This window comes from Pelodiscus sinensis, chromosome 5, assembly GCF_052426305.1.
Source record: "Pelodiscus sinensis isolate ZL-2025 chromosome 5, ASM5242630v1, whole genome shotgun sequence".
NCBI lineage: Eukaryota > Metazoa > Chordata > Testudines > Trionychidae > Pelodiscus > Pelodiscus sinensis.
The window spans coordinates 120979015-120994653 of NC_143056.1; the positions used below are offsets into that span (position 1 = coordinate 120979015).

The window sequence follows — 15639 nt, forward strand, 5'->3', positions numbered from 1 at the left end:
TGGAGCCAGATCCTCAGGTGACATAAGTTGGCCCAACTCCATTGAAGTCAGTAGAATTATGACCATTTACACCAGATTAGGACTGGGCCATGGGATTCTATTCTCCATCCCCACCCCATCCCATACTCAGTGTGTGTGTGTATGTGTGTGGGGGGGGTGTTATGGAGGGAGGGCACAGGTCTAATGGGCACTGAAGAACATGACTACGATTCAGGGCACCACTTCAGAAAGCCTTCGTCACAGGACGTTAGATCAGTACATCCAGTTTACCCAAAGAATGATCTCATTCTTCATGCAACGATCAGAGCACGCCCCGTGCAAATATTGACACAACTACCCAAACAGCATAGTGTTACATGACCCAGAGCACTTATTTCTTCACTGCATGATTTTAGGAGACGTAGCCATACAATAATGAAGAAGAGTAAACATAGTTGCCTTGCCTTATCTTGCTAGAAAGGGGACCATCTGGCTGAAACAAGGATTATAGCCGTGTTGGAGTCAAGCCAATATTTGATGCCTGTAGGTCACAGAGCACTAGCACCTCTTGGGAGTGGGAGGTAAGGCTACATTCAAGTGGGAGCCCTTATTTCTGGCAGCTTTAGTCAAACATCAGCAGCCTAGGAGAGGAGAATGTACCACTGGGTCCTCTGATAGGCTAGTAGATATGCTTTGGGTTAAGCCCATCGTGACAGAATGGAATACAATATAGTCGGAAGCCAGACAGGAGATCTGCATAAATCTCAGTTTGGGATTTGTCATATTAGATTGCTTTTATGGTCCAGCTAGTCTGGTATAAGATCTCAGAGAGCTTTAAATCCATAGATCACAAAGCACTTCACAAAGGAAGGCAAGTATATGAGTTACAGAGAGGTTAAGTCAATTGCCCCGGTCACATACATCAGCCCAGAGCTGGGCACAGAACTCAGGCAATCCAATCCCAGTCCATTCAAAAGCATCTTGGGGTCTGGCTTCAGCCCACAGTCTACCTATTGAAGAGAATAGCACCCCAATTTCAGCATGGACCACTGAAATAACATAAAATAATCCAGGGGGAAGACCAAAGTTGTTCAACGAACAAAAACAAAACAAAAAAAGGACCCCAAAAGTTATTAAGCAAAAAAAATAAAAATAAAAATAAAAAATAAAATAAACAAAATAAAACAGCATTAAAACAGCATGGCCACTTTAAGTGAGAGATGGTAGAGGTTGAGTACTAAGACCCAGGGAAGACATTGCTTCCCCTTGCTTCAGGTCTTTTTAGCCAGCGGCCATCTTGTTTTCTTGATTGAGCCCCTTCCCCTCTCCCCCCAGATAAGCAGAGTGTCCGAGGGTGCGGGGTCTGGGCCTAGTTGCCAAGTGTATCTTACAGTTGCCAGGTGTCCAGTATTTTTGCATCCTGGTAGGGGAAAAAAAAATCAGAAAACACCAGACATTTCAGGTGTCCAGTATTTTCTGAATTTTTTTACCGGACAGGAGGCGAAAATACCGGACTGCCTGGGTCAATACTGGACACTTGGCAACCCTAAGCACAACTTCAGGAGCAGGGGGGCAGTTCTCAGGGCAGTTAAAAGGAATTCAGGGAAGACACTGAGAGGCTCCTGTTTCTTCAGGAAGGCTCTGGTCCAGGTTACCTTTTTCTGCCGGCAGAGGATTTTCTCAAGCTCCTGCTCCTTGCTGCGCAGCTCCTTCTGCAGCAGGTTGCTCCTGTTGTGCCTCTGTGATTCCTGCACAGGGTACAAAGACCCACAGATTTCCACACTGCCCCCAGAACCCTGCACTGACAATACCCAGGACCATAACATCACTGCTGCCTAGGAGCCTGCCACCGAATGAGCCACCACAACCCCTTCCTGCGTCTGACAAAGGAAAGCTGTGGGACTCTCCACTGAGCCTGTTCCCCACAGGGTGGTTGAGTGTCTGCAGGGAACATCCCAGCCCAATGCTGATCCCTCACACCCACCCATTTCCCCAACTCTCTTCATTTTGTGCCTCCCACTGCAGAAGATTTACAAGGAACGCCTTTCCCTTTCTTCCAACAGCCTCAGTGCAGGGGAGTTGCTCACGGAAGAGGAGGGCAGGAGACACCCAGCAGTTCTTCTAGATTAGAAGATGCTTCTGGTTGCCTTTCATCTTCCCAGATGCCAAATTCCCCCTCAATCACAGCTCTCAAGTGGACTAATATCACAGGTGGGAAAAGGACTCTCCTCGGTTAATATCTTCCTGCATTGAAAACAAGAGGGTGTTCTTTGGCCCCTGGAGAGCAGAGGCCACAACTTCTCAACAAGGCAAAGTTTTAAAAAATGACGCCCAGATTAGGCTATAGTTGTCGTCCGTGCTAGAGCTTATTAGTGGAGGTTCTGTGTAGAGAGGCACCATGAGCACCACAACAGGCAAAATCTCCTCCAGCTAACACAGACCCTTGCACAAGTAGTAAAACAAGGCCACTGAAGATTTCAACAGAAGTCCCATGAAAATGCAGAGGAAACCTAATACTTGCCTCATTTAAGAATGAACATGCATGCGCAGCTAAGCACATGTAGGAAGGAAACGGCCAGGATTTACCTGGCAGAGCAGTTGTTCCTTTTCCGCTTTGATCTGCTGCTCCATTTCTTCATAAAGACACCTGACTTCTCTGTCGTGGTCTGTCTCCTTCCTACAGAGAAGAAAGAGTGTGAGGCAGGCCATTCTGGGAGAGCAGGGAAAGCAGCAGCTGGGCATACCGGGATGTATCTTGCTTTTCTTCCTGTTCTCCTGACTATCAGGGAGTGAGGGGAAGTACATGGCTTGTGTGCATGCCTCTCACCCCTGGCTGGTGAGGGGAGGAGCAGAGAAGTAATTCATGAAATCTGTGTATTGTCCCCTCGCTCCCTGATAGTCCAGGGAATGGGAAGAAAAAAAAGCAGCGTCCTGGTACGCACGGCTGCTGCTCCCCCGTCCCCGCTCTCCCAAAATGGTACCCTTGGAGGGAGGGAGACTGATAACAAAGGGGAAAGGAAAAGAAAGAGAAATAAAGCAGGCGAGAGAGTGGGGAATCGTCTTTCCCAAATAGGAGGATACAGATTTAATTTAGAATTGGCACTAACAGCTTATGGGTATAGCCCCATACCCAAACACTGGGGTTCACAGCCACTGACAAGGGATTCCACGGCCACTGGACAGCTCCATGGGAGCATATTTATTTGTGCATAGTTGTATTTATTAGAGTCATCCGTCTTAGGTACTATTATGGCTTCCCTCAGCATGGTGTGTGAGTATCTCTCCATCTTTAATATACTTCTCCAAGGGAGGCCAGTGTGATTACCCCCATATTACAGATGGGGAACTGAGGCACAGAGAGACTAAATGGCTTGCTAAGGTCACACAGGAATTCAAGGGCAGAGTCCTACACTGGTGCTTGAATCTTTAGACCATCCTTCCTCTCTGCAGGGAGAAAACCACATCAGTTGGAGCTTGGCCTCTGGCTAGATGTTAATAAGAGCGCTGAAAAGAACAGGCTAAAAGATAGTCAATGCAACATTGTGCGGGGCATAAAGATCTTTTCCTCCTTAATCCTAGCCACTGCTGGTTTCTCCTTAAGTTCTGGATAAGGCAACAGGTTAGGTTGCATCTAAGTGAGTATGAACTGGTTCACAGAAGCACACTGGTGACCTGCTGTGGAGGCCTTCTTACCTCTTTAGTGCCTGCTCCATGGATTCTCTCTCATAATGTACCTCCCTGATGTACGATGAAACATGGAAGAGGAATTCCTCAAAGCTGGCCAAGAGATCTGGCCGTTCTTTCCGGAGACGAGTCCAGAGCTCCCGAACCTCACTCTGCCTGGAGCAAGATAAGAGAGGGAGGGAAGAAGAGCCATGGAGTTCCCCTGTTATCCCAGGATTTGTATTCCTTTGACCTTACTCATGTTCGAGAGGAGAGGAATTGCCTTCCATGATCTCAGAGGTTGCACTGGATGGAAGTGGGGGGTGCGGGGTGGACCATGACGAATAAATGAACATTCTGAAATGGTGCGTGTCCAGTCTGAGGGAAATCATCCCAAAACACCCTCTAAAACTAACTCAGCATTGCCAATGCCAAGCATTGGAATAAAAACCCCACATTACCAAAGCCCACAAAATCACAAGGTTTAAAATAAATAGTAATAATGATGATACTAAAATAGGTGCAGCCTAATAAAAAGCAGCAATTATCATGAGGCAAGGATTTTAGAGCCCTTTACAAATATTAATGATCACACAGCTACTGTGAACTAGATCAGCATTACCGCCACTGTTTTACAAGTGGTGAAACCGAGGCACAGGGCAGTGAAATACCTTGACCAAAATCCCATGCCAAGCTAGGTGGCAGATCTTAGACTCATACTTTCCAGTCCCTTGCCCTAACCCTCAGACCATGCTACTTTTAACAAAACCCTGAGACAAAACATCCTCTGTCACAATGATCCAGTCCTTCAGGCTTTGGCTTCTCCTTAGAGCAGTGTGCACTAGTGGACAGAGCACGGCATTGGGACTAAGAATGTAAAGGGGTAACCAATTAACCTGGTAAGCATCATCATTGTTACTTGGTGATGCTTACCAGTAACTGATTAACTGGTGGCCCAGCTGGGCTGGAGCATGCCCCTGCCTGTGGCGTGCCTTAAGTGGGCCTGGCCTGGCCAAAGCAGCCTGCAGCAACAGGCCTGACTGGGCTATTCTAGTCCGGCTGGGCCCACTGTGCTGCAGGTGTGGGCTGCTCCAACCCAGCCAGGCCCACCTCATCACACTGTGGATGAGGTGCTGCTCCACAGTTAACTGAGGCCCAGGGAGATAAGTAACTTGCCAACAGTCAGCCAGCAATGCAGTGGTCAAGTTGGGAACTTAGCGCAGGTCTCTTGACAAAACATGGGATATTAAGCGGAGGTTTTCAAAAGTATTCAAGGGATATAGGCAGGGCTTGACAAACTATACAATCTACTCACCCATGGCAAGTAGATTTCAGCCACGCGCCCCGTTCATTCGCGGCGCGCGCATGAGCAATGTGGCTCTTGCACATATGCAGTACGGGGCTGGCGAGTGGTTTTCACCACCGTTTGTCAAGCCCTGGATATAGGTATAGACCCCATTGACAGTCAATAGGATGTGTGCTCCCAAACCCACTAAATGCCTGCAGAATACTTTTAATTGACCACTGTAAGCTTTCACATTTGATCTGATAAACATTTTTCAAAGTTTTTTTTCCCCTCAAAAAAAGTACTTTTTTGAGAAACAGATTTTTGGCACAAAAGTTGTCACTGGCTTTTTTCATTTTTCATGATATGTATCAGTCAAAACTGAAACATGGTTATCAATATTTTTCATGGGCCAGATTTGAGTAAACAAAATATTTCCATTTTGAACTGTCAAACACGAACACTTTGTGATTTGCCCTCCTCCCCCTAAGTTTTCAACAAGCTCAGCTTTTTATTCATCTTTTCTAAAAGCTCGTTTGACAGGTACAATTTCAATCTCAACATTAATTTCACTGTGTTTCTGCTGAACAGACTCCATTTAGTAGACAATGCAATGCAAAATATTCCATTTGAATTGGAACACCTTTTTTTGGGATGTTCCTCAGGGGACAAAGGTGAATGGTAATAGATGCTGTTTCACATCAGCTTCCCAGTTCTTTTTCTTAGTGTGTGAGAAAATATTTAGTCTGAAAAGAAATGCACCCCCAGACTGAGAGTTCTCCTTCACTGGGAAACGCCCAGCAAGGCCCTGGAATTCTGCTACTGCCAGCAGAGAGGGTAACACCAATATCAGATGGGGCAACTAACTTAGGACCCATTTACCCTGTTGCAAGTGATTCAGTGGTGCTTTAAAAGATATTCAAATCTAGCCTTAAAGAAGCTGTCAGATTTTACAGTTTAAAAAGGACAGGAAGGAAATGAGTATCATTTTGTTTAATGTAGAATTTTATGCCATTTACTCTTTAAAAAAAAAAAAAAAAAAACACTGCCTGTTTATAAATTAAGTGAGATTGTCCATGGGGTGCTGCAGTAAGGAAGATGCTTGCTGTCTGGTACATCTACAGTCCTTTGGACAGTAACCAAGGACCATACCACCTTAACCCACGGGGTAAGTTATATTTCTTTAGGCAAGATAATCAGTTCCCTTCAGCTTTAGGGCAAATGTTCAATTTAAAAACTATTTCTCTGGACCAAATAAACTTTTGCCTGGGCTTGTGGATCAGTGACCACTTGAAGGAACATCTCATATGAACCAACAAGGGTAGAGACTGATGGTATACATCATTGCAAAGCTGGACACTCCAGTTTTTGACTGATGTATGGTAGCTTTTTCTACCTATCATGGTTCATGATGTATCCAATCATATAAGTCACAGTATGTCCACTATGCGCTGCTCTTTGGAACAGCTGACTGGCCTATGACACAGCCTGATCTACTACTGTTTATACTTAAGGAGACTCCTGAAAATGAGGAGAAAAAAATCCTACCAGCTGAGAAATGTGTACCCATTTAATTCAAAGAACTATCTGTCTGAGGGGATGGCTAATGATGTATGCATCAGATCTGAATTACCCAGATTCTCTAGGGCCATGTCTACACTAGGAAACTATTTTGAAATTACTAAATTTGACTTAAGAATTCCCGATTTAACAAATTTGAACTAGAGTGTCCTCACTACAGAGACGCCTCGAAATTAGTCCGAGGCAGGCTCCATTAATATGGACGTGCTACCTCATACTGAGAGCCCCAGGAAGCACTCTGGACAGCTGCGGGAGGCCTCCCGGAGGCCAGTAAGTCCAAATTAGCAGCACCAGAGTGTCCACACTAATGTTATTTTGGAATTAGTGTCACTCCTCGTGAAAAGCAGGAGTACAGAGTTCAATTTCCACAGCCCGTTATTTTGAAATAACAGGCTTAGTAGTGTGGATGCACTGCTTGTAAATATGAACTTGGTGGGGTTATTTTGGAAAAAGATCCTAGTGTAGATCAGGGCTAGGTGTTCAGATTCAAGTTCCAACTGGGTCAGTTTACTCCCTTATCAGTCCAGCTCCAGGCAGTACATTCTGCAGGGATCTACAAATAAGAATTTAAAGACTAAGTTTGTCTGCAAGGACATTGAAGACCTTCATGGAACTTTTGGAAACACAAAGAACTCATCTCTTAGCTTAAATCCTTCTCATCCCCTTGCTTGTGCTGCATACCATGCACAAGTTGCATGCCCCACCTGACAACAGCGATATTTCAAAGTTGAAATGCGAGTCTATAGCCTGTAAAGTTCTTTGGGAAGTGCTGCATTAAAGGCCACTGATGACTATTCAGGCTAGCTATGCCAGACTCCCTCGTGTTTCTAATGTGCCACAATAACTTGGCCCGAGGTTGGGATACAAAGTGGCAAGGCAACACTTCTCAAAGCGTGTTCTTGAAAATAACCAGTGGTGCCAGGTCAACGTCTCAGTCTGTGCTGAAGCATTGAGGTTTGGCGACTGTAAGATCAGACCAGGACAGGATTTGAGACTTACTCTTCAAAGACTTGGGCTGCTCCAAGCTGCTCCATTATTGAACAAAATCGCTTCTCCTCTTCATCGTCTGTGTGGTCCAAGTCATCGGACCAGCCCGACTCAAAGGTCTCCTCATGTCTGAAGTGATGTGTGCTCCCAGAGCCTTGGTACAGCTCAATCCCTATGAACTTCCCTGCAGGAAGGGGGAAAAGAGGCAAGAAGGAGCCGAAGGTCACACCATATTTAGCACTAGGAAAGCTCTTTGAGGGGCAGCTTGCACCAGCTCTATTAGAGATAGCCAAATCCAATGGTGCCTATTAAACACTCAGATAGCAAACCGAGAGCCTGTTTTTGTAGCATTATGGATGGGAGGCAATTGCTCAGTATTCACTAAGATCTGAAGCACCCTTACTGACAGCTAGGTACTCAGGACTTTCAGCTGGGCTGCATTTAGAGTGGAGTTCGTTACACTGTAGGTCAGGCATGATAAGAATGGAATGTTGGGCCTGCAGTTCAGGCAGTGCTCTGGCACTGAGGCGTTTCAAGTCCCAGCTCCACCACAAGCTCTTTATGTGATCTCAGGCAAGTCACCAAAATCATTCTGTGCCTCGGTTTCCTAGTCTGTAAAATGGAGATAAAAATCCTTTTTCTCTCCTGCCTTGTGTTTACCTTGCCTGTTTAAATCATAAACGCTTTGGGGACAGGGCCTGTCTCTCACTACATGTTTAGAAAGTGCCTAGCACAGAGTCTCTCCAGTGTCAGTTGGGACCTCTAATAATATTAATAATTCTTGTCTCATCCAGCTTGTCTCCCCAAGTATTGTGCTGAACAAAATAGGTACAGGTCTCTAAACAAGGCCTCCTCCATGCAGAGATGGCTCCCTCTCCTCAGGTCCCAGAGTATTCAGAGTGCTACATTAAGGTGGTGGCATATTGGGAATGGAGATAGAAAAGAGAAGGGAGGAAATTCTTCCTAAACGAATACATCAAGCAATAGTCTCTGAAATAAAAAAAGATTTTAATGACAAAAGGGACCATTATGATCCTTTACTCTTCCCTCTTGTATAGCACAAGCCAAAAGACCGTACCCAGTAATTCCTGAATCAAACCCATCACTTCTGTTGGAGTTAGAGTGCAACTTTGATACCTGGAAAGATTCTGCAACGAACGATTAAAAACTAATTTTTTAACATACCTAGATGATAATAAAGTTGTAAGTAATAGTCAGCATAGATTTCTGAAGAACAAACCATGCTAAGCCAACCTTGATTTCCTTTTTTAATGGAGCTACTGACCTGATGGTTGGGGGGAGAGCCAGAGGACATGATAGATCTTGATTTTTGTCAGCCTTTTGACTCGGTCCCACATCACATTCTAATAAGAAAACTAGGCAAATGTGGTCTAGATTAAATTAATATAAATCAAATGCACAAGTGGTAGAAAAGCCACACTCAGAGACTAACCACCAATAGATCCTTGTCAAATGGGGATGGTTTATATAGAGGAGTCCTACTGGAGTCCATCCTGGGTCCAGTACTATTCAATATTTTCCCTAATGACTTGGATATCAGAGTTTGGATACCCAAAATATTTAGTTTACACCAAGCTGGCAGGGATTGCAAGCATTTTGGAGGACAAGATTAGAATTCAAAACAAGCTTGACAAATCGGAGAATTGGTCAGAATTCACGAAGATAAAATTCAATAAAAGACAAGTTCAAAGTACTTCACTTAGGAAGGATAAAATCAAATGCACAACTACAAAATGGGGAATAATTGGCCAGGTGGTGCTACTGCTGAGAAGGATCTTGGGGTTGTATTGGATCAAGATTAATTATAGGTCAACAATGCAATGCAATTGGCTAATATCATTCTGGGGTGTATGAATGGGAGTGTGGAATGTAACACATGGAAGGTAATTATTCTTCTCTACTTGGCAAGAGCAAGGCCTCAGCAGGAATGTGTGTCCAGTTCTAGGTGCCATTCTTCAGCACAAACTGGAGAAAATCCAGAAGAGAGCACAAAATTGATAAAAATTTAGAAAACTTGACTTGTGGAAACAGGTTAAAAAACTGGGGTGTGTCTAGTCCTGAGAAAAGATGACTGAGGAGGACCCTGACAACACTCTTCCAATATGTTAAGTGCTGTTATAAAGAGGTTGATGATCAGTTTTTCTTCCATGTCACTCATGGTAGGACAAGAAGCAATGGACTTAAGTTAGGTTTAGCGGTCTCTAATATAAGGGTAGTTAAACTCAGGGAACAGGCTTCCAAGGAGGTTGTGGAGTCTCCATCATTGGGAGTTTTTAAAACAAGTTGGACAAACCCCTGTCAGGGATGGTCTAGGTTTACTTGGTCCTGCCTCAGCACAGGCAACTGGATTTGATGACTTCTCTAGGTCCTTGCATTTCCATGATTCTATCTTAAAAAAAAAACAACAACAAAAAAACAGCCTGGTCTTAAAGATAAGCAAGCAAAGGCACAGGGAGGCCATACCTAGTTTACTGAGCCAGGAACTTCTGAGCCCTAATCCCTGCCCTGAAATTTATTTATGAGCCTGGGAAAACCACCTACCCCACTGTGCCTCACATCAGTAGCAGAGTTAGAATCTTAACTCCATCCTACCTGGTTCTCAGCAGCACGCTCAGGCCACATGTCTACCGCATCCTTTCCATTAACTACAGGCAGGGTTTTGGTATGTCATTTGTGAGAAACACACTACAATAAAGCACAGTATTCCATTTTGAATGAGATCCCCTCATTCTTTTCAGCCTGCCCCTAGTAGCCTTGGTCAAAGATCTCTGTGCCAGTTCATAGACTATGAGAACTTCCGTCTCAATTCTCTTATTAGCAGAAGGCCATTGATGCGTCTAAGCAGTTGCCATTCTCTGACATGCGGAACATGCTCAGGAAATAGGGGGTTGCCCTGTAATAAAAGTATATCCTTCTGTAGTAGCTGTACCAGTTTCACTTTCTGTGCTTGAAATGACTGTGGTAACCCTACAGGCTTGATGCCAGCATACAGTGCCAAGTCCGGTACAGAAGGCAGGCATGCTGGGATTCCTGCCTGATCAGATTAACTCAGAAATCTAGGTGCAATGTCGGAGAGCAAGGTACCTAGCACTGCTTATCCCCCATTATTGTTTCCTAGACAAATGCCAGTTACTCATTTAGGGTATGCCTAGACTACATGCCTCGGCCAACAGAGGCATGTAAATTAGACATACCGACACAGTCAATGAAGCGGGGATTTAAATATCCCCCGCTTCATTAGAATAAAAATGGCCACCACATTATGCCGGCTCAGCTGTTTGTTGGCACGAACTGGCAGTCAAGACGGAGATTGGTCGGCAAGGAAAGCCTTTGCTGACCGATCCCTTATGCCTCATGAAACGAGGTTTACAGGATCGGTCGGCAAAGGCTTTCCTTGTCGACCGATCCCCGTCTTGACTGCCAGTTCGTGCCGACAAACAGCTGAGCCGGCACAACGCAGCAGCCATTTTTATTCTAATGAAGCAGGGGATATTTAAATCCCTGCTTCATTGACTATGTCGGTATGTCTTATTTACATGCCTCTGTTGGATACCCATAGAATCCCTGGTCCAGAGAGCTTAAAATCAAGAGGGGCAGAACATAGGGAGCACTAAGACACACACAGAAGCTGGGTTAGGTTAGACATTCCTAAACACATGCGTTTCTGCAGTTTTCTATAAACTAAAGCACAGCTCTGTTAGTGCCAATACTCCATGCCAGAGGCTCTTTATAATGTCCAGGCCTATTCCTTGAAGTCTCTCTTAAAAGCCTCAATGAGAATTCAGAATTCCTCTTAAACACACAGAGCCTGACTGACCACCAAACCATTCCTCTCTCCCCAACCCTCCACCCACCTCCTGCACTCACACTTCCTCCCAAACCCTGCCCCCCAAAACCCTGCCACAGGTCACAGCCCAAAGCCCTGCAGTCCAGTCACCTGCCCTAGGTCACAACCACCTTCTTCACACAAACCCCCTCCCAGACCCCACACTCCCTCCTACATCCCAATCCCTTACCCCAAGCTCCCTTCTGCACCCAACCTCCATCTTAGTCCCCACGCCCTCCATTAATATCATGGAAGGGTGCAGCCCTTGACCATTTTCCAAATTCTTGGAGTGGCCTCCCAGCAAAAATTATTGCCCACCCCTGCTCTTACTGTTTTATTTATTTATTATTATTCTCTCTCAAATCGAAGCATCCCAAATTCCAAGTCACTTTTGGGAAGTCTTGGCCCTGATTCCTATCTTACCCCTCTGTGCTAAACCAACTAGCCATTAGAATGTCTGCATAGCCTAGCCTAGCAAGCCAACACAGCAAGATGCCTGTTATTTAAATAATCAAAGCCAGCAGGGACTGCCTTTCCTAAGAGTTCATCACCAGCTGGAGGAACGGAGTGCACAAACTGGAGGACATTATGGTTATAAACATTCTTCTCTCTCATCAGCTGTGTCTCGAGCAGCATCCGGCAGCTACTGTTTACAGTACCAACATTTTCTAGTGGCTCCTCACTGTATTATCAAACTAAAAGCACTTCCATCAGCACAGAGGACAGCTGAAGTGCTGCCTCATAGATATCCATAAAGGCATAAATCTCTACTAGTGAGGGTAATTAATCCTGGGAACAACTTACCAAAAGCCCTACACAGGCAATTTTTAAACCACGATTGGCTGTTTGACTAAAAGATACTTTCTAGGAATTATTTTGGGGAAGGGTTATGACCTGTGTTTTACAGGAGGTCAGATCATGATCACAATGGTCCCTTCTGGCCTTGGAATCAACGGATGGCGCCAATCTCCAAGGTGTGGATTTTGTCCCGTCATAAAACCAGATTCCTTATGCAGCTGACTGACCTGGGGTTTCCTGCCTGCTGGGAACACCTGGAGGGAAGACCAGATCTGGCACGTGGCCAGTTATATGTGCCATCTGTCTCCAATCAGAGAGATTCAGAGATACGGCTGGCAGCTATGCGCAAGTACAGAAGAATCTGATCAAAGAAAAGTTCTATGGGACTGGAATGACAGGAATGCTTAGAAGGCATGGGAGACATTTCAGGGTTATGATACATGCAGATGACCTAGGTTAATATTAACATAGGATAGAGGAGAAACAAGAAGGACTGGGGCCAACTGTTGAGTGTTTAGAGCCCACGGGCTCTGTACCATCTCGACACACACACAGCATTACCCCTGTCTACCTGCTGCTCTTACCTAGTCCCATGCTGAACTCCACAGGCGTCAGGTACCCATTATTGTCCTGCTCCAGGCTGTCAAAGACAGCCTCCAGCTGTTCTGGGGTGAGGGGAAGTTCACTCTGCAGCCTCTGGAAAGACAGGAGAAGGGACAAAATAAATACCAAACTTTGGACCCACCCTACAGCCCAACTCAAGTCTTTGCAATGACTTCCAGGGGACCGGAATCAGAGCCTGCCTCCCCATTCTAGTAGGAGGGAGATGCTACAGTTACCAAGGCAATGCAGCTGAGTCATGACAGAAAAGCCTAGTTTGGGCACTGCCTGTATGAAGTCGTTCGGAATGCCCATCAGCCCCAAGAACAGGATTAATGGGCACAACAGTGCAGAGGGGAATTTGCTTTCTCCAGATTATTTGGTTCTGAGGAGCATTCATGCCTTAAATCCACCTGCCACCAGTACCAACTATTATATTTTTAGTTGTCCTCTATCATCTGCTGGACTTTTCCTGTCATTCAGACTGAGGAGGGCTGGCTGTGGCTCTCAGACCATCATCATGTCTATGTGGCCAGTTAGCAGTACTGCATAATGTGATAGCAGCTCCTTCACCCATACTACTCCTATAAAAATGATCTTGGGGACTACGATTCAGAAGATGATCTGGTTCAACTCCCAGCTCTGCCGCAAACTTCCTGTGTGACCTTGGGCAAGTCATTTAATCTCTCTCTGCCTCAGCTCCCCATGAGAATAAGGATACAAATCTAAATAGACCAAGAAGGGGGGGGGAGGGAGGAGGGAAGAGAGAGAGAGAGAGAGAGAGAGAGAGAGACCAAGCACAACAGGACATTATCTCAGCTGATGCACCATAATACACACAACAAGAACCATGTTTGTTAAACATACAGCTCTGGCTAAAGTTTAACAGAGCCTCTTATCAAAAGCACATGGAATGAGGCATTGCACAGCCCGACATAAAATGACTCAACAGCTCCTGTTGATTAAACACTGTATATGTGGGTAATGTTAATTGTTCAGAAAGAGCTGGGGCAGAACAGAATCCCAGTGTGACCGTACCGATACGTACACTAAAGAGAATTATTCTGCTTGTGGAACACCTGGAAACCTCCAAGATTTTAACTCAAAATAGCCAGCAGAGAGATGTGTCTCTCTACATCAGGATCATAATCAAGTCTTTGAACGAGTTTTTAAAAGGAGAGAGACTATTCCCAGAAAAGATAGCTCAGACCAAGGTGACAAAAACCAAGTGATGTGTCCTCTTATAGGGGACATGGTGAGGAGATGGGATACAAAATTTTACTAAAACAAGTGTCAGATTTCTGAAATCTCCCCCCAGCTCTCAAATAGGCCAGGGTAGCAGTGGTGGTGAGGACAACTCGCCCCCTTCTCCATCTCCAAAATGAAAATTTTCCATCAAAAGGCTATTACAAAATGTCAATCTGCTTCAGTTCTCTCTGTTTTCCAGCGGGCGACTGGCACAGTCTACCTGAGTGGAGCCATGAGACAACATGGGCTATATGTAGCCTGACCTTGAGCAGCCAGCAGTGTGAGGCAAATCAGTCCCCAAGTGCAGCCTTCTGTCTCATGGGACTCCAGAGCTTCCTACCCGGAAGCAGAGCAGGACAGATTCCTCCCCTTACCTGCATGTCCAGCTTGGTGATGAAGCCCTTCTTCTCCTTGTCACACAACTGAAAGAGCTCCCTGGCCTTTTCCAGCATCTCTACCTGCACCTCCTCTGCTTCGCTGAGGCGGAAGGTGGAGGTGGCACTGGCAGCCATCCCATCTTCTTCCTCTTCATCTTTCTCCCAGAGGGCATCCAGGAGCTCTCTCCTCTGGCTCTCCATCTTTCCAAAGCTCTCCCTGCCAGGGCCGGGGCAAGTCCAACAGCTGCGGTGGAGGAAGCTGTAACAGTTAAACAAAAACGAGCTGCAGCTCACACATGCTCCTACCCACCATGCACACACACACACACACTTCAGAGACAGGCCGACGCACTGCAGGTTACCTAGTAACGCCTCCTTGGTCGGAAGCACAATATTGACAGCCCCTCAGTCTCTGACTGGGGAGGCAGGAGAAGAGGCCTCAAACAGAGAGCGGGCCATACCTCCGATCGCCTCCCAAAGGGCTGCCTACCACAAACAAGGCAGAGGCACTGCTGAATAGACGCCAGAGCGCTCATGCTGCTGACTACAATGGGGCTGGCTCTTGCCATGCCCTCACACAAAGACAGGCCCATCTTCTCCAGTGAAGTCATAGTTCTCCATTAGCAACAGCCGGTTACCAGGGAAGATTCAGCAGGATGGGATCACAAACGAAGAGCAAATGATACAGGAAGGAGCAAATCCCTTATTTAAACAAACCCAGCAATCCTTAAGAACCAGCTAATGGAAGCATATTGTTTAAGGCACAGAGCTGGGTGCACTTTCTGGTTCTGCCATGGGCAAGTCACTTGAGTCTCTGTGCCTTAATTTCTGACATGCATAATGGGGAAAATAACCATTCCTTACAGGGGCCAGGGATTCAGTGCCCAGCACTAGACATTCACTCCACAGGCTGGGTGAATTATTCAGGCAGGACAAGGGGAAAGTAGTAAGCTATGGCTGCCCAATGATGACCCTGCAGCAGAATTAAAAGCTGCTCAGAAAGCAGCCTCTCCCACACTTTCCTTTGTAGATGAGCTGTGGGGAGGGGGATGCAAAGTGAGGGGAAGAAAAAATCCTTTGGGATGAAGGTTTCCATGATGGGGCACAAGGGAAACAGAAAGAAAATTAAATTTTGGAAAAGCAACGCTCCCCTACACCCCATTATCTGATCTTTCAGATTTCTGCTCACAGCTTCTCCCAATGTTTAGGGATGGCTCCCCACAGCTGTCAAATCTGCATCACTAGGGTGATCAGAGCTGAAAATGCAGAACAGG

The 15639-nt window shown here is 45.8% G+C and overlaps 1 protein-coding gene across 1 annotated transcript in view; it reads right to left on the reverse strand.

Annotated features, from left to right (window-relative positions):
- The window catches only part of CRACR2B (calcium release activated channel regulator 2B), a 72063-nt gene that overhangs the window by 33619 nt on the left and 22805 nt on the right, over positions 1–15639 (reverse strand). Inside the window, exons 2-7 of the mRNA XM_075928240.2 lie at positions 14363–14624; positions 12725–12836; positions 7508–7679; positions 3673–3819; positions 2566–2656; positions 1635–1727 (exon numbers count right to left, since the gene is read on the reverse strand). Of these exons, the coding sequence (XP_075784355.2) occupies positions 1635–1727; positions 2566–2656; positions 3673–3819; positions 7508–7679; positions 12725–12836; positions 14363–14566 (819 nt within the window). The 5' untranslated portion in view covers positions 14567–14624. The remainder of the gene's footprint in view (positions 1–1634; positions 1728–2565; positions 2657–3672; positions 3820–7507; positions 7680–12724; positions 12837–14362; positions 14625–15639) is intronic.